This window comes from Microtus oregoni, unplaced genomic scaffold (genome assembly GCF_018167655.1).
Source record: "Microtus oregoni isolate MIOR12 unplaced genomic scaffold, Mior012 000020F_ref0000438, whole genome shotgun sequence".
In the NCBI taxonomy this organism is placed as follows: Eukaryota; Metazoa; Chordata; class Mammalia; order Rodentia; family Cricetidae; genus Microtus; species Microtus oregoni.
In genome coordinates this window covers 36,815,278-36,832,626 of record NW_024543079.1, presented here as the reverse complement: position 1 = coordinate 36,832,626, position 17,349 = coordinate 36,815,278, and the positions used below count along the sequence as shown (strand labels likewise).

The 17,349-nt window shown below is 49.1% G+C and overlaps 2 protein-coding genes across 8 annotated transcripts in view; both read left to right on the top strand.

Annotated features, from left to right (window-relative positions):
* Ptpra (protein tyrosine phosphatase receptor type A) overlaps window positions 1-10,393 on the top strand; it is a 101,171-nt gene extending 90,778 nt beyond the window's left edge. For 3 of the 7 annotated variants that reach the window (XM_041670149.1, XM_041670148.1, XM_041670142.1), the window contains 4 exons: window positions 479-604; window positions 686-837; window positions 2,589-2,724; window positions 3,801-4,416. In XM_041670149.1, coding sequence (XP_041526083.1) covers window positions 479-604; window positions 686-837; window positions 2,589-2,724; window positions 3,801-3,875 — 489 coding nt within the window. In that variant the 3' untranslated portion in view covers window positions 3,876-4,416. The other 4 variants (XM_041670147.1, XM_041670143.1, XM_041670146.1 and 1 more) reach the window with 4 other exon arrangements.
* Window positions 10,394-11,073: 680 nt separating this feature from the next.
* Mrps26 (mitochondrial ribosomal protein S26) lies at window positions 11,074-13,439 on the top strand. Its single transcript, XM_041670472.1, has 4 exons — window positions 11,074-11,350; window positions 11,440-11,586; window positions 11,685-11,808; window positions 12,243-13,439. Exons 1-4 carry the CDS (start codon window positions 11,139-11,141, stop codon window positions 12,360-12,362), a joined length of 603 nt encoding a protein of 200 aa, XP_041526406.1. The 5' UTR covers window positions 11,074-11,138; the 3' UTR covers window positions 12,363-13,439.
* The last annotated feature ends 3,910 nt before the right edge of the window (window positions 13,440-17,349 follow it).

The window sequence follows — 17,349 nt, the reverse complement described above, 5'->3', positions numbered from 1 at the left end:
CTGTAATGAGTTCTGGTGCCCTCTTCTGGCCTGCAGACATACACACAAACAGACTATTGTATACATAATGAATAAATAAATATATAAAAAAAAACGCTCAAGCTAACAACCTTCAGGTGTTCCTCTAACTATTACACACTAAAGGGCTAAGAGGACGCTGAGGGCCCAGCATGGTAGTACACACCTTTATTCACTTGGAAGACAGAAGGATAGATTTCTGTGAGTTTCAAGGCCAACCTGATGTGCTTAATGAGTTCCAGGCCAGCCAGAGCTACACAGTAAGACCCAGGCACACAGGTTGTGTACATACATGCATACATGCAAACCAAACAATCATACATAAGTAAATCTAAAAATAAATGACAGAAGAAAAGGTCCCTTGCTGTGAGGAGCCAAGCTACTGTGGGTAATCCTGCTGCTCTACCACACATAATATTCTGACCCCTGCCCTCACATACCTGTCCATTTGTTCCTGCAGGAGAAGTGTGCCCAGTACTGGCCATCTGATGGCCTGGTATCCTATGGAGACATCACAGTTGAGCTGAAGAAGGAGGAGGAATGTGAGAGCTACACTGTCCGAGACCTCCTAGTCACCAACACCAGGGTAAGATGGGATGTGTACTGGGTGGAGCTGCTCCTGTGGAAAAGCAAGGCTCCCACTGTTTCCCTGACCTCCCTTCCAAAGGAGAACAAGAGTCGACAGATCCGACAGTTCCACTTCCATGGCTGGCCTGAGGTGGGCATCCCCAGTGACGGGAAGGGCATGATCAACATCATCGCAGCCGTGCAGAAGCAGCAGCAGCAGTCCGGGAACCATCCCATCACCGTGCACTGCAGGTACTACTGACCCCTACCCTCAGAAACCTGGAGAGGTGGGTGGTGGGGTCTGACAGTGAGTTTGGTCAGACCATGAGGAAAGACAGAGAGACAGTGTTGGTGAGCACTGTGGCATTTGATGATCCAGACGACTGGGTAATCAGCGTGGACTTTGGAGTCTGAATTGTGTGCAGCATGTGCTGAGGAAGTGCTGATATTCAGATCTTGAGAAAAGCATGGGGCAGTGATGCATTCAGGGGAGCAGCAAGAGAGGCCAACACTGGAGAGATGGTTCAGAGGTTAAGAACACTGGCTGCTCTTTCAAAGGTCCTGAGTTCAATTCCCAGCAACCACATGATGAGGCACAGCCATCTGTAATGAGATCTGGTGCCCTCTACTGGCCTGCAGGCATACATGCAAGCAGAACACTCTATACATAAATAATAAATAAATCTTTAGGGGAAAAAATATCAGTGAAACTGAGAACAGAGGCAAGGTCAAGGATGCCTCCCAGGTTTGAGTCCAAATCAGTAGTAACCTTGACATAACCAACAAGAGAACAATGATAAGAAGGGTTATTTTGGGCAGCAAGTGACTCCAGGTCAGCAGACAGTGCTTTTCGGTAACATCTGCGCTCCTTTGCTCATGATGTCCATTGCCAAATCTCGGTCACTGCTCAAGCTCTCCAGATGGTCTGCTGGTGAAAGCACTTGCCGTGCAGGCCTGAGAACCCACGTAAAGCCAGCTGCGGCATCCCTGCATCTCCAGCAGTGAGATAGGATACTGAGCTCTCGGGCCAGGCAGCCTGGTGTTGACTGTCAGTGGTAGAAACAAGACAGAATCAGCCCCAACAAGGTGAAAGGCAAAACCCAGCTTCTGAGAGTTGTCTTCTAACCTCTGTGTTATGTGTGCCCTCATACCCTGCAGCCCGTTCACTCACATTTACCTCATACACAAATAAATACAGGATTTTACAAAAAGAATCAGTACGATGAGACTACTCCTGCCTAAACTCCCAACAGGGGCCCAGTATGATGTGAGCTGGCGTACCCAGCATTCTCCTGGGCTCTAATCCATCCCTGCCGTTCTCCCTCCCCTTCTGCACCAGATAGAGGTACATCGTTTCAGCACCCTCTTCCTCCAAGGCTTGTTCTCAGCTAGCCAGAGTGTGTCACTGTCACTGTGGTGTTGCTTTCAGAGAGCCTTCCTTTAGCATCCTGCCTGGAGCTCTGTTTCCCCTTCTTTTTGTTTATTGCATATCTTATTGTCTAGGACTGCTGAGTTCACAGCCCATGTCATAGAGCTGTCTGGTAAGAGAATCAGCCGGTAATGTTGGACAAAGTGGATTATGTCAAGATGGAAGTTTGAATCCCTTAGAAAGAATGGGAAGGAATCGACAAATACAAGTGCAGAAAATCTGACTCGGCAGTGGGTGAAGACAGCCTAGTCAGTGAAGGTAGACAGCAAGCGGTCAGGCTGGCAGGATAGTGAAAGTTGTCACCACAGCCCCACAAGCACACCCTTAGTGCACACAGGAATGGCAGCAGGATCCATCAGTCACCTCCCCAGAGCTTTGCTCCCATAAAACTCCAGGCTGAGAGGGCAGAGGTGAACTTGGGTCTCCTGTTCCACTGACACCTTCCCCTGGCAGCTCCATGGATGACTCATCTTCCCAGAACCAGCCTCAGCCTGCATCTGCTCCTCACTACCCTTACCCTCAGGATAGACAGCTACAGACAGCAGGTGTGGTAAGTGTGTCTGCTCTGTTTCAGCGCCGGGGCAGGACGGACAGGGACCTTTTGTGCCTTGAGCACAGTCCTGGAGCGTGTGAAAGCTGAAGGAATTTTGGATGTCTTCCAAACTGTCAAGAGCCTGCGGCTACAGAGGCCACACATGGTCCAGACACTGGTACGCTGAACGTCTTTCTGTGACTACACTAACCACAGCTCTTCCCTGTCAGGAGCGAGCCTCCAGAGCAAGCCCCATAGTCAGAAGACAGGAAGTGCCTTGGGAAGCAGGGTCAGAGTGGGAGCACAGCCTGTTACCCAGAAGAATAGAGGATCAGTGGGCAACAGCCCTTGTTCTCCAAGCATGCAAACCTGAGTTCAAATCCCTAACACCCACCTAAAAGGCTGGGCATGGCTCTCTGTATCTGTAACCCCAGCACTGAGACCAGACACAGGCGGATTCCAAAAGCTCACTGGCCAGCCAGCCAAGCTGAAACAGTCATCTTCTAGTTCAGACCTTTCTCAAGGGGATAGGTGAGAGCCATTGAGGAAAATGCCCTACTTGATGTTCAGGCCTATGGGTGCACAACCACTCCTGAATACCCACGTGCACATGCACAAAGGAATGCCTGAGTAACCCCCAGGCTTTGTACTCTGCTTTGGGTTCTGGTGGGAAGGAGTGGGCAGGAGTGCCTGCCTGTTCACTAGCCCCTCCTGTTCAGAGGTCTGACTCTTGACAGTCTGTATATCCACAAAGGTTTTTCCGAATCTTGTGGGGCTAGAAAGGTTTGAAGGGAAACAGGAGTTTTAGGAGATCTGAGAGGAGAGGAAGCTTTCAGAGTTAGGATTCATCTCAGCCTGACAGCCTGAGCCAGCTGAGGGCCACCTGAGATGCTGCATGTTCGGCCTCACATGCTTCCATCTGACTGAAGGACCTAGAACTGTCCTCACACATCTGCTCAGCTGTCTGTAAATCCACTGTGGTCCACAAACATTTTTCTCTCAGTTTTCCATTTCAAAAACTGGGTCTGTTAGGCCATGGTGGTGGTGCACACCTTTATTCCCAGCACTCAGGAGCGGAAGCAAGTAGATCTCTGCGAGTTCTGGGCCAGCCTGGTGTATACAAGGAGTTCCAAGCCAGCCAAGGATACATAGTGAGATTTCCAAATTAAAAAGCAGGCAGGGGTCCATTAGGGACTGGGCTTCAGCAGTCCCTTTGGTGATGAGTTTTCCTCCCTGTCTCTGCTTGTTCTTCAGGAACAGTATGAATTCTGCTACAAGGTGGTGCAAGAGTACATCGATGCCTTCTCAGACTATGCCAACTTCAAGTAACAGGTGACACGGCCCACAGACAGGAGAATTGCCTTTAATATTTTGTAATATTCTGTTTTGTTAATATACCCAAATTGTATATATCTTATAACTGTTTTAGAAATGGCACATAGGCTTCTATTACCTATTAGGTGGAGATTTTGTATGTAAATGTGTTAGCACTGATAGTCTTTTTTCCAGTGTTTTATTGGGGAATTAAATAGTGTGATATTTGGATTGATATCATGAAATCCTCAGCCTGGAAATTGGGCTGGATTATTCTTTTGCTTTAAACATCTTTTCCTAAAGAAGACAAACATAAAACTCATTCCAGGTAGCTCGGTGCCAACTAAAACAAAGCACAAAGTTCTCAGAGCTCTTGAGGAAATGGTCGTCTCACTGTCCCCACGCAGACCTCTCCCTCCCTGTACTGTAAATATCCGTCCCCTCCAGTCTACCCTTGTCTCCCACCATATCCCAGCATGGGGCATAGTGAGACCAGAGCGGTATCTCTGGCACCACACTAGGGATCATCAGGTAATAAAAACTTTTGATTCCCTGAGGAGATGCTGGTCCCTTTGTCTTGGGCAGGGCAGCCTTATTAGACTGGGGCTCTCCTGGGCTAGAGCAGCCCTGTCTTTCAGTCCCCTGGCCCGCTGTTCTGTCAAGTGCAGTCATCCCAGCCACCAACCAGCTTTGCTCCCCAGGATGGATTAGTTTCTCACTGGGTTTCTCTAAGGGAAACACCAGGAGCAGAGGAGTTGGTGCGAACTTGAGCAGAGGCCACTGTGGCCTCTCTAGAGTTTCTCTCCAGAATATGTCTTCAGTTGTTTTCTGGAGATGTAGTTACTTCTGTGTGTAGGTGTGGGCACACATGCCACAACAACACTACTGTTCAGGAGTTGGGTCTCCTCTCAGCTTGCTGTTGAGCAGGGCAGATTAGTCACCCTCCTTGCTGTGGCACCATGACCAAGGCAACAATGTGGGCCTCACAGTTCCAGGGCAGAGTCTATGACCGATTGTCGTGGTGGAGCACGCAGTAGGCAGGCGGGAATAGTGGAAGCAGTATCTGAGCGCCCACATCTACCAGCACGAGGCAGAGAGAAATATACTAGGAATGTCATGGGTTTTTGAAACCTCAAAGCCCAGCCCCAGTGACCCCTGCTAATCCTTTTCAAACAGTTCCACAACTGAGGACCAAGTATTTGAACATAGGAGCCTTTGAGAGCCATTTTCATCTTTTTTGTTTGTTTGGTTTTGGGGTTTTTTTTTTATTTTTTTTTTTTTTGGTTTTTCGAGACAGGGTTTCTCTGTGGTTTTGGAGCCTGTCCTGGAACTAGCTCTTGTAGACCAGGCTGGTCTCGAACTCACAGAGATCCGCCTGCCTCTGCCTCCCGAGTGCTGGGATTAAAGGCGTGCACCACCACCGCCCGGCCTTATTTTTTTGTTTTTGATAGGAGAACTGGACTGGGATTATAGACACTGCTAGAACCTAGGCCTATGGCTGTCCAGGGCTGTTTTGGAAGTAAGACCTTGCCACTACATCTATCTTTTTGTTTTCTCTTTCTTTGTTTTGCTTTTTGAGACAGGATCTCAACTGTGTAGCCTGGACTGACCTGAAACTCGCTCTGTAGACCAGGCTGGCTTTGAACTCACAGAGATCCACCTACCTCTGCCTCCCAAGCTGTAATTAAAAGTATGCATCACCATGCCCTGCCAGTTCCTCCATTTTCTGATGCCAATATTCTGAGGATGTAATTGTCATCCCCATGATGAGAGGTAGGCCACTGCTACCTGTGTGGGACAGGAAGGAGCTCAGAGAGCAAGCAGCTTCATTTTTACAAACAGAAGCACAAGTTACACTTGCACTGACTACAACCCAGGCGTGTAGCTGCCTGGGGATATTTTGGAAATCTAGTCTTCACTTGCACTGGCAAGGGTGGCAGATTTTTCCCCACACCTCCCAGCATCACAAGCAGGTTCTCAGCGCAGCAGGTGTTCCTGCAGTCACAGAGGGCACAGATGGAGAGTGGGCGTGCCCTCCACTCCTCAGAGGCTTCCGCAGGCGCCCTAGTATGTTCCACAGTGGCACATTCAGAAGTAAATGCTTTTGGGCTGCTTGGAGGGGGGAACTTAACTAAACCCAAGGGGTGCTGAGAATTTAGGTGAGTAGAAAGGAAAGGTCAGAGCTGGGTAGTGGTGGCTCACGGATCTCTGAGTTCAAGACCAGCATGGTCTCTGTAGAGTTCCAGGACAGTCAAGATACAAAAATAAAAGGAAAGATAGGAATGAAAGGTCTGTTGAAGCCATCAGGGGCCTTCAAATCCAGACAGGGTTGTGAAAAGGAAACCTACTTGTGTACTAGATATTTATAATATTGACATAAAAGAAGAAATGTGGGGTAGAGAGACAGCTCAGTGGTTAAGAACTCTTGTTGCTCTTGCAGAAGACGTGGGATCTGTTCCCAGTACTCACATGATGGCTCAGAACCATCTAGTTCCAGGGGATTCTTCTGATTTCCTTGGGCACTGGTCAAGCAAATGATACACATACATACATGTAGGCAAAACACTTATAAATAAGCCTAAAAAAATATTTAGACTGGTCATAGTGGCAAAGTGCCTTTAAACCCAGCACTCAGAATCAGAGGCAGGTGGATATCTGTGGGCTCAGGGGCAGCCAGGGCTACAGAGTGAGACCTTGTCTAGGAAAAAAAAAAAAAAGAGTAAATTAAAAAAAAATTTTTTTAGTCAGGCATGATGATGCAGTGCACACCTCTAATCCCAGCACTCGGGAGGCAGAGGCAGATAGATTTCTATGAGTTCGAGGCCAGCCTGGTCTACAACGCAAGTTCCACGACTGCCAAAGTTAGGGCTGTTGCAGAGAAGAATCCTGGCTCAAAAAGTCAAAACGATGAGGCTAGAGAGATGGCTCCGAGGTTAAGAGCATTGCCTGTTCTACCAAAGGTCCTGAGTTCAATTCCCAGCAACCACATGGTGGCTCACAACCATCTGTAATAAGGTCTATTGCCCTCTTCCGGCCTTCAGGCATACATGTAGACAGAATATTGTATACATAATAAATAAATAAATATTTTTTAAAAAAAGACAAAAAAAAATTTTCAAGAGGAAGAGAAAGATGTATGGGAGGAATCCCAGAATACTTGGAGAGCTAAGATAGACCGAGAGCAGCTCTACAGTGTGAGTGTAAGTCCTTGAGCGATTCTGTCTCTCTAGGGCTGGAGCTCTAAAGGGCCTCCAGTACCTTAGAGCCTCGGTGTGACCAAGTCCAACAGTGGAGGAGAATGGCTGTTGGGTCAGCAAGCCCGCAGTAAATACAGCACTAAATATCATGTCAGTAACAGCTATCCCGTCTACCAACAGGGAAGGCTACTCTTGTCTTGACGAGGCTAGTCTTGAGTGGGGCATGCTGGAGTGTTCTGGATAGTGCAGCTGAGCAAATGTTAAACACACCTGCTTGCCAATAGCTGTCTTCCAGTAGGGATGACCTCAACTCTTTGCTCCCCTTCCGTAGATTTAGCCCTCAGCCTTTCCTTCACTTTTCTTTTTTAACCAGGGCTTCAATCGCACGAGGGACTCCTGTATGTCCAAAGGAAAATGTGTCTCACATAGCACAGCCGTGTGGAAAGAGAAAGAGTGACCAATTCATCCATGACGCTCTGGCAGATGAGCTACAGCTGGGTCGGGGGAGGGGTCGGAATGGAAGTGAGCATTCCAGCCTCCAGCACTGCCTAGAGCCCTACCACTTAGACCCTACTTCATTGACTCCACTTTGTCACCACCATTGAAGGCAGGTGACATTGAGGAGAAAAGTGAGCACATTTTTAAAATATGTAAATAGAATTGGTGCACAATCTGCACAAAACAGGGTGATTATAAGTTCTTTAAATTTACTGCAATGTCCAGGTCAAGGGACGAAACTGGCACTTGGTGTTTCTCAGACCTTAGGAGGTGTTGTTAGAATCCAAAGCGTTAAGTTGGAGATGCCGCTCAGTTGACAGGATGCCTGCTTAGTGTGTGCAAAGTCCTGCATTTAACTTCCTGCACAACATGAGCTGGTCATGGTGGTAACACATACAAGAGGTGGAACAAAGAGGCTCAGAAGTTCAAGAAAGCCTCTATTAAGAAAAAGATTTCAAAAAAAAGTTCCTTGTGGATTTGTTTCCAACATGGCTATATGGTAACTTATCTCTGTTAGTAGAGTTGAAAAGTTCAGGGAAAGGGCTCTGCCTCCCTTTTGACCACCTTGTAGCCATTTTGAGTTTTTGAATATTTTTTAGTGTATGTGTGTGTGTGTTTGTGTGTATGCCATAGAATACATGTATGGAGATCAGAGAATAATTTGCAGGAGTTGGTTCTTTCCTCCACCATGTGGCTTCCAGGGATTGAACCCACGTCCTCAAACTTGACAGCAAGTGCCTTTGCTCATCTTGCAGGTTTACCATTTTAATTTTTTTAATGTGTTATATGCACGCATACATGTGAGTTTCCCTCAGAAGCCAGAAGAGAGTATTGTGTCCCTGGGAAATGAAGTTACAGGGATTTGAGCTGTCTGATGTGGATGCTGGGAATATTTAACCTCACTGCAGGGCCATCTCCAGTGCCATTGTGATTTTTGTTTCAACCTCAGATCCCTTCTATCTATTGCTGTGACGAGACGTTATGACTATGGCAACTCTCATAAAGGATAGCATTTAATTGTGGTGGCTTGCTTACAGTTCAGAGGTTCAGTCCATTATCATCATGGCAGGATATGGCGGTGTGCAGGCAGACATCGTGCTGGAGAGGGAGCCCAGAGGTCTACATCTCACACAGGCAAAGGAAGTAGACTGAGACACTGAGTGTGGCTTGAACATGTGTGAGACCTTCAAAGCACGCCTCCACAGTGGCACACTTCCTCTAACAAAGGCACGCCTTCTAATAGTGCCACTCCCTTTGGGGTCCTTTCAGATCGCCACACCTAGGAAGATCTGAGGCGGGGAAGCATTTGTCTGATGACCTTAAAACCCAGCAGCAGCTTCACATATGTTCATGGAAGTGGATGTTGTGAGAGGGGTTTGAGTAGCAGCCTGCACCTCCTGTTTCAAGATGTCTGCACCATGGCTTGGTTGGCACACAAGCCTAGCACTCAGGAGACGGATTCAGGAGTATTACCACAAGTTCAAGACCAGCTTGGGCTAAGTTGCAAATATAAGGCCATCAAGTAGGACCCTGTTTAGGTTTTTGTTTATTTGTTTGTTTTCAAGATGCCACTGGATTTGACACCAGAGGAAATGGCGCTCCTGGTCATTAAATCATAGAGTCGTCCTGCAACGACCCAGCGACACCTCCCCCATAATTTACCCCAACAATGCTATCTATTCCTGTCCTTGCCGCCTGTGCATGGGAGGGTCAGCAGCTGGAAATACTTCTGTCACCACTGCACACCAGTCCACATCACCACAGGCCACTGGGACAGGGAGCAGAGAGCCTGCCCCCTCGTCCTCTAGCTGCAGCCAATCAAAATGTCTGCACACTGCTCATCCATTTTAGGCCTAATATCTCTGTTCTCTGCACTTACACTTAGGAAACCCCCCAAGAGAAGTGTGGGTGGGCGTGGACATCTGAGGACTTCAGCGCTAACCAGGTTAGGGGGTGTCTAGGAAATGTTTTGCATCCAGAAATGCTTTCTTGGCCCAGACTCAAATTGTCTGAGGTGCCGGTTGGCTAGGGTGACCCTGAAAAAGATGTGGTACACACACACCTTTGATCCCTGCACTTGGGAGGCAGTGGCAGGTGGACCTCTGTGAACCTGATCTACATTGTGAGCTCCAAGCCACCAGAGTATGTAGTGAGGCTTCTCTCAAAGACGGGGAGGGATGGGCTATGTGTGGAAATGCGGGGCTCCTGGCCTTCAGAGCAGCCCTGCAGGGGCCAGTTCCAGGCTAGAGTGGTGGTAGGACCCTCAAGGGCACAGCAGTGATCTCATGGCTGGCACCCTCAAGGAAAGCAAGACTCCAGCTCACCGCAGGACTCCAGAATACCTTCTGGCATCAAATGGGCAGTGGGTCCCCTAAGCCTGAGAGGAAGACAGTGCTATCTGGGACTCCTCCACCAGAACTGGGCCTGGAAGTTGAGAGTAGGATGTAGGCAGCCTTTGTGGTGAGAAAATGTCAGCTACTGAAGCCAGCCCAGGCCACTCATCGCCTCCCAAGTACTGTGGATGGACAGGACCATGGCCTGCTCTTCTCTGCAGAATTTGGTGTTGACAGTACTTGAAGGGACTCTAGCCCACTGGAGCATGTGGTTTTGGCTGGCTTTGTCCTTCCCCCTCCCCGTTAGATTACATCCCTAAAGCTAAACCATCAAGGTCTATTCCCTTACTAGGACACTTTCTTATGCCAGATTCATTCCCAAGGATGAGTACCAGAGTCCAGCCTTTGGTTCACATAATTAACATTCCCAATCAAAATACACCACCAATTCTAACACAGACCTCCGCTTTCTCTGCAAGGTCGTTTGTTGCTGTTTTCTGACTCGGGCACTTTCACTTTTCTTCCCGGCCTAATAAAGGATCTCTGCGAAAACAGGTGTGTTTGCGTGTGGTTTGTGCCTACCCGGTACGGGAGGAAGCCCCTGATGTACGGGGGCGGTAGCGAAGGGGGGGGGGGGGTAGTCTCCTGCAATACTGAACAACTGTTTATTCAGGTGAAGAGGAAAGAGTACTAAAAAGCTTCATAAATAAGAGTCGCAGCCGAGTCCCTCAGGTTGCTTGACAGTCAAGCCAGTATTTCTCAAGGTGGGCAGGCCCTGAGTCAGGTTGTGAAGAACAAGGGTCACCATCGTAAGGTCATAACAGTCACTGATCCTAAGAACTGTGGCAACTGCAGAGCTGCCCAAGACCACAACAGGGCAGGGCAGGGCAGTGCAGTGCAAGGGAATGGTTTGTAGTTTACTAAAAGGTTGTGTGAGCCTAACTTAAGTGGCTATAAGCTCAGAATTTCGTGCGTCCGGCATGACAGGGTAAGCAGCCCGCTCGCCAGTCGCACAGCCAAAGCTTGGGGGCGGTGTCTAAGCTTGGGAACCGGTAGACGGGGCGTCCGGTGGCGTGCGGGTGACGCTGCCGTCGAGTGGTGTCCATCAAGGTTCTCCGCCCCTCCCACTCGTCCCGAGACTCCGGGGAGGCGATAGGCCAGGCAACAAAAGCCCAGCCCCGATGGGACCGCGACTCCCGTGGTGCTCCGCGGCCACTTCCGGGCCGGGCTTGCCGCCGGCCGCCGCTGTCATGTTGCGCGCCCTGAAGCGCCTGGCCCCGCGGCCCGGGTGCCAGCCCTCGACTGTGCTGGTCCTGCCCGCGCGCGGCCGCAAAACCCGCCACGACCCGCCTGCCAAGTCCAAGGTCGGGCGCGTGAAGATGCCGCCCGCAGTGGACCCCGCGGAATTCTTCGTGTTGACCGAGCGCTATCGGCAGTACCGGCAGACCGTGGGCGCGCTCAGGTGTGTGGAAAGGGCAAGCGGCCATCGGCAGCCCCCGGGAGTGTTGGGGAGGGAGGATGGGTGCCGACTTGAAGCCCGTCCCCACCCAGGCAAGAGTTCGCGTCGGAAGTGCGCAGGAAGGCGTATGAGGCCCGGTCCGGGGTCCTGGCTGAGCGCAGGGTGCGGGAGGCCGCCGAGGAGCACCGGGCGCTCATGGCCTGGAACCAGGAGGAGAACAGGCGGCTGCAGCAGCTAAGGTGCTGGCGGGGGTGAAGAGCTGGGTGGGCTGGGTGGGCTGGCTCGGGGCCAGGCTCAGCCGCGGGCCCCCTCACCCTCGGCCTCTCGCCCCTTTCAGGATAGCTAGGTTGCAGCTGGAAGCACGGGACCAGGAGCTGCGACGGGCCGAGGACCAGGCCCAGAGGGCCCGGGAAAAACAGGCTTGGGTGCAACTGAAAGAGCAAGAAGTCCTCCAGCTGCAGGTGGGTCAAGGTCATGGGGAGCGTAGGCATTGGGGACTCCGGGGAGTCTTCTCGCTCCGCACAAGAAGGGAGTGTTTGCCCTCGCAGGAGATAGTCACATCAGGGACACCCATAACTGAGACAGCGAAGCTTTCTTCAGTGTAAGAGCTCCTGACGAGCTGGAGAGTCCGCCCCCTCTCAGCAGGTTGTCACGGTTGGTTCTTGGGTTCTGGCTGAGAGATCTGATGGGCGATTGGCCAAGAAGCAGGCAAAGGTGGTTGAGGTCACCTAGTACTAGTCTGCTGAGAGAATGACGGGCAGCAAGGCCCGGCACTCCGAGATACCCTTCTTTAAGGGCACTTGGAACCTCCGCCTTCCTGGGCTAGAGACGGTAAACTCTGCAGAGCGCCGGCTCTGGTGGAGCTCCCTTGTAGCTAACTTTTTCCTTCCCATAGGAAGAGGCCAAAAACTTCATCACCCGCGAGAACCTGGAGGCACGGATAGAAGAAGCGCTGGACTCCCCGAAGAACTACAACTGGGCCATCACCAGAGAAGGGCAGGTGGTCAGGAACTGAGCACAGAGGCTCCTAAGAAATCAGAGTAGGGGCAGTGCTTGCCACAGAGCCCCGTGTGCATCCTAGGGCAGACGGCTGAGCCTTTCCTAGAGCAGCCCCCACCCACCCCAGATTCTGAGCGAACCACCTGACCGGAAGTTGTTCCGACACTACATACCAACTCAGGACAGCATCAGTCTCTGGGAAGTTCCTGTCACACAAAAGATCAAGCTGGACTACATCCCCTCTAGCAGCCAAGCTATCTGCTGAGTCTCACGGAGGACTGTGGACCAAATGGTCGCTGCTTTTCTAAGTAAAGTTTTACTGTAGCCCCGTCTGGCCTGTTCACTGACTGTCCTGCGGTGCCCTGGGGACAGGAGTAAGCAGTCACCGTAGAGCCTAAACGGCTTGTAAAGCCAAAGGCCTTTGTTGTCTGACTTTTTTGGAGAATAAGTTTATTTGTCCCTAACTTTTTGGGTCTTTAGCTGACTAGCCAGAAGCAGCTTTCACCTAACCCAGGCTCTCTCCCTCCCTCCCTCCCTTCCTTCCTTTCTTCCTTCCTTTTTTTCTCCCTAAGACAAAGTCTCTCTCTGGCTGTGCTAGAGTCCCATATGTAGACCAGGCTAGCCTCGAACTTAAAAAAATCCACCTCCCTCTGTCTCCCAAGTGCAGAGATGAAAGGTGTGTTCCTCAAGCCCAGTTAAGGGTTAAATTGCTAAAACCTTGAAGTCTAGAACCTGTCAGGGGAACTGGTTAAGAGCCAGTACTGTTCTTCCGGAAGATCTAAATTCAGTACCCAGCCGGTCAGCTCACCGCTCCCTGACTCTCCAACTCCAGGGGATACAATGCCTCTCGCCTCCACAGGCACATAGACACAGAAATAGTAAAAACAGTAGGCATGGTGGCACGCTCCTGCCAGCACCTTCCACGTGAGTTTAAAGCCAGCCTCACTTATTTAGCCTTGTGGGGAGTTGAAGAGATGGCTTAGCGGTTAAGAGCACTGGCTGCTTTTCTAGAGGACCCCGGTTCAATTCCCAGCACCCACATGGCAGCTTACAACTGTCTAACTCCAGTTCCAGGGGATCCGACACCCTCACACAGACATACATACAGGCAAAACACCAATGCACATAAAATACAAATAAATTATAAAAATCTAAGCTGTGTTTCAATAGCCTTATTGGGTTCCAGGGTGCAGTTTCATGGTAGCGTGCTTGCTTACGAAGGCCCCGGGTTCCATCCCCAATACAGGAAACAACCCAGAGTCTTTAAACAACCCTAGCTGGATACTGATGTCTTCTTTATGTTTGCTTCTCAAACAATGTAACCAAAGTGTAAACTTTTTTCTCTGCTCTGTCACGACCATGGTGAGACTTGACAGTGATAGGGGGAGTCACAGACAAGCCTTTCAGAAATTCATTTCCAATTTGATGCCATCTGGCGGCTCAATGGTATGAATCCAAAACGACATAATTAAGAGGGGTTGGGGCATAGCTCAGTGTAGAGCAAATTCTTGGCATGTGTGAGGCCCTGGATTTGAGGCCTCGAATGAGGACCAAAAAAGCAAAAAGGCATCTAACGTGTATGAAGCATTTTCTTTATCCTAGGCACTGAGCATAGTTTTGCATATTGTTCTCCTTTATCACAATAATCTTAAAGGCAGACACCGGTATTATTCCTGTCTACTTGTGACAGAACTGAGCCGTGTATTTAGACATACGGCGTGTAACTAACACCAGCACGTGGGAGACAGGCCGAAGGAGGCTGCATTCCGGGCCGGCTTAAGCTACAGAGTGACGTCCTCTCTTTTCTCTTTGAGACCTTGTCAAGAAAGAAAAAAAAAAATGTTAGTAAAGATACTTGAGAGGGAATGGAGGTGGCTGGGTTTCAAACCCAAAGAGGTTGGGCTAGCAAGATGGCCCAGTGGATAAGGGGGCTTGCTACCCAGTCTGGTAACCTAGTTCAGTGCCCAGCACCCGCATGGCAGAAGGAGGAAATTGAGTCACCAGGCCAGCAACCTCACTGCAGCCTCTCATGGCGTTTTCTCTAGTTCAACTCATGCATATGGATTCCTACACAGAAGCACACAGTAGGCCAGTCAGCTCTCCCATCCCATTTGTACGGATTTCTTGCTAGAGTTAGTGTCTGGACAAGGATGATCACCAGACAAGGTGAAACCTGAGCCTCACCAGCTCAATACTGGGAATGTAGCAGTAACAGCTTTTTCTAAGTTTTAAATGTCACAAGCAGCAATAAAATATTCAGAGGGAAAAAAAAAAGCAATGTGGCTCTCATAAGGAAGTGAGTGAAATAATGAAAAGGGATTCAGAATAGCTCTTTATAGACTGTTTTGTCCAGTCTTGAAGTGGCCCCTCCCTGGGGGTAGAGTGCTAACGGTTACTGCAGTCCCCACCCCTGGTGCCCACCCCTGGTGCCCACACCTGGTAATAATCTCTTGCAACGTGCGAGTGGGACCCGTAACTTCTTCTAATCAAAAGAAAAACACAGCAAAAGTGGTGTAGGTCCCCCACACAGGGCACTCCTGGTGTAACAGGCAGAGGGCTCTGGTAGGTGTGCAAAAGTGGTGTAGTGTCCCCCGCACAGTGCACTCCTGGTGTAACAGACAAAGGTGTGATGTCTTGAAGGCTTCTGCTCAGTTTCAGTTCAAACTGTAGTGACGCCAGCTGATGGGTCTGACCTACTCAAGTGAGCTGTTGGTTCATTTGTGGGGAGCTGTTTCTTTCTTTTTTTTTTTAAATATTTATTTATTTATTATGTATACAATATTCTTCCTGTGTGTATGCCTGCAGGCCAGAAGAGGGCACCAGACCTCATTTCAGATGGTTGTGAGCCACCATGTGGTTGCTGGGGATTGAACTCAGAACCTTTGGAAGAGCAGGCAATGCTCTTAACCGCTGAGCCATCTCTCCAGCCCTTTCTTTCTTTTTTTTAAAGATTTATTTATTATGTATACAATGTTCCTCCTGCATGTACACCTCTATGCCAGAAGAGGACACCAGACCTCATTACAGATGGTTATGAGCCATTAAGTGGTTGCTGGAAATTGGACTCGGGACCTCTGGAAGAACAGTCAGTGTTCTTAACCTCTGAGCCATCTCTCCAGCCCAAGGGGAGCTGTTTGTAAGACAGGGTCCATAAGTAGCTCTGGCTTGCCTGAAACCCGCACAGACAGTCTGGCCTTGACTCACAGAGATCTGCGCTCCTCGGCCTCCTCAGTGCTGGGGTTAAGGTGTGGACCATCACAGCCAGTCAAGAGAGCCCTTTAAAAGAGCTCCGAAGTCCAGAGTAATGGCAGAGGCAGCCGATCTCTGCAAGATTGAAGACAGCCTCGTCTACATAGAGAGTTCTGGAACAGCCAGGGCTATATAGTAACACCCTACCTCAATTAATTAATCAAGGGTTACATAGTGAGACCCTAGATAGATAGATAGATAGATAGATAGATAGATAGAAGATAGATAGATAGATAGATTGATGATAGATAGATAGATAGATAGATTGAAGATAGATAGATAGATTGATGATAGATAGATTGATGATAGATAGATAGATAGATAGATAGATAGATAGATAGATAGATAGATAAAATATGAGCCTTGGCCTTGCCTGTAAATGCTACAGTTCAAATGGAAAGAGAAGATCCGGACAGTTGGGAGCCAAGGAAAACCACAATGTCATAGCATACTACAAACCTCACACAAGAGATTTACTGGGAGGGAAAAACCCAGGAGAGTTGCTGCCTCTGCTTGGGTGAGAAGCAGCAGAAAATTGAGCAGAAGGCTGGATATATATATATATTCTTGTGGGGTTGGGGGAGGTTAAAAACTGTTCAGGGGAGCCTGGGATTGGAGGGATGCTGTGGCTAGATCTTGGGGCAAACTCAGAAATTGGTGGAATTTTTTTTCTTGTCACTCTCTCCTGCCTCTGGACGGGGAGTGGGCCTTAGAGCCTTTAGGACAGTTAGGGAAGTCTGGGGGCAGGGCCTTGAGGGTTTACAAAGTTTACAAAGGGAATATCTGCCCACAGCTGGAAAGCCTTCCCTGCCACTGGAGCTGGCATGAATAGCCAGCATTCCCATGCTCAGAGACTTGAGGAAAAGACAGTCTTTCACTCTTCCTTCGTCTCCTAGGCCTCAGAGAAGCAGAGTCTGGAGGGATGGTTCAAAGGTTAAGAGCACAAGGATTCATTTCCCACCACCTGTATGCCGGCTCACAACTGTCTGGAACTCCAGTTCCAGGGGGATCTGAGGACTTTGAAGAGTCCAAGAATAAGAAGATAGAAATGTAGACTTCAGAAATAAGAATGTAGAGATGGGCTGGAGAGATGGCTCAGAAGTTAAGAGCATTGCCTGCTCTACCAAAGGTCCTGAGTTCAATTCCCAGCAACCACATGGTGGCTCACAACCATCTGTAATGGGGTCTAGTGCCCTCTTCTGTCCTGCAGGCATACACACAGACAGAATATTCTATACATAATAAATAAATTAATATTTAAAAAAAAGAATGTAGAGATAAAATACAAAGCTGTGGGCTGAAGAGATGGCTCAGTGGTTAAGAGCATTGCCTGCTCTTCCAAAGGTCCTGAGTTCAATTCCCAGCAACCACATGGTGGCTCACAACCATCTGTAATGAGGTCTGGTTCCCTCTTCTGACCTGCAGACATACACACAGACAGAATATTGTATACATAGTAAATAAATAATTTTTTAAAAGATTTATTTATTTATTTATTATGTATACAATATTCTGCCTCAATGTATGCCCGCACGTCAGAGGGGGGCGCCAGATCCCATTACAGATGGTTGTGAGCCACTATATGGTTCCTGGGAATTGAACTCAGGACCTCTGGAAGAGCAGGCAATGCTCTTAACCACTGAGCCATCTCTTCAGCCCCCAGTAAATAAATAATTAAAAAAAAAGAAATACAAAGCTGTAAGCCTAGGAGAATGAGAGCAGACTGTCAGCTGCTTTCTCAGCAGCTTAAGGAT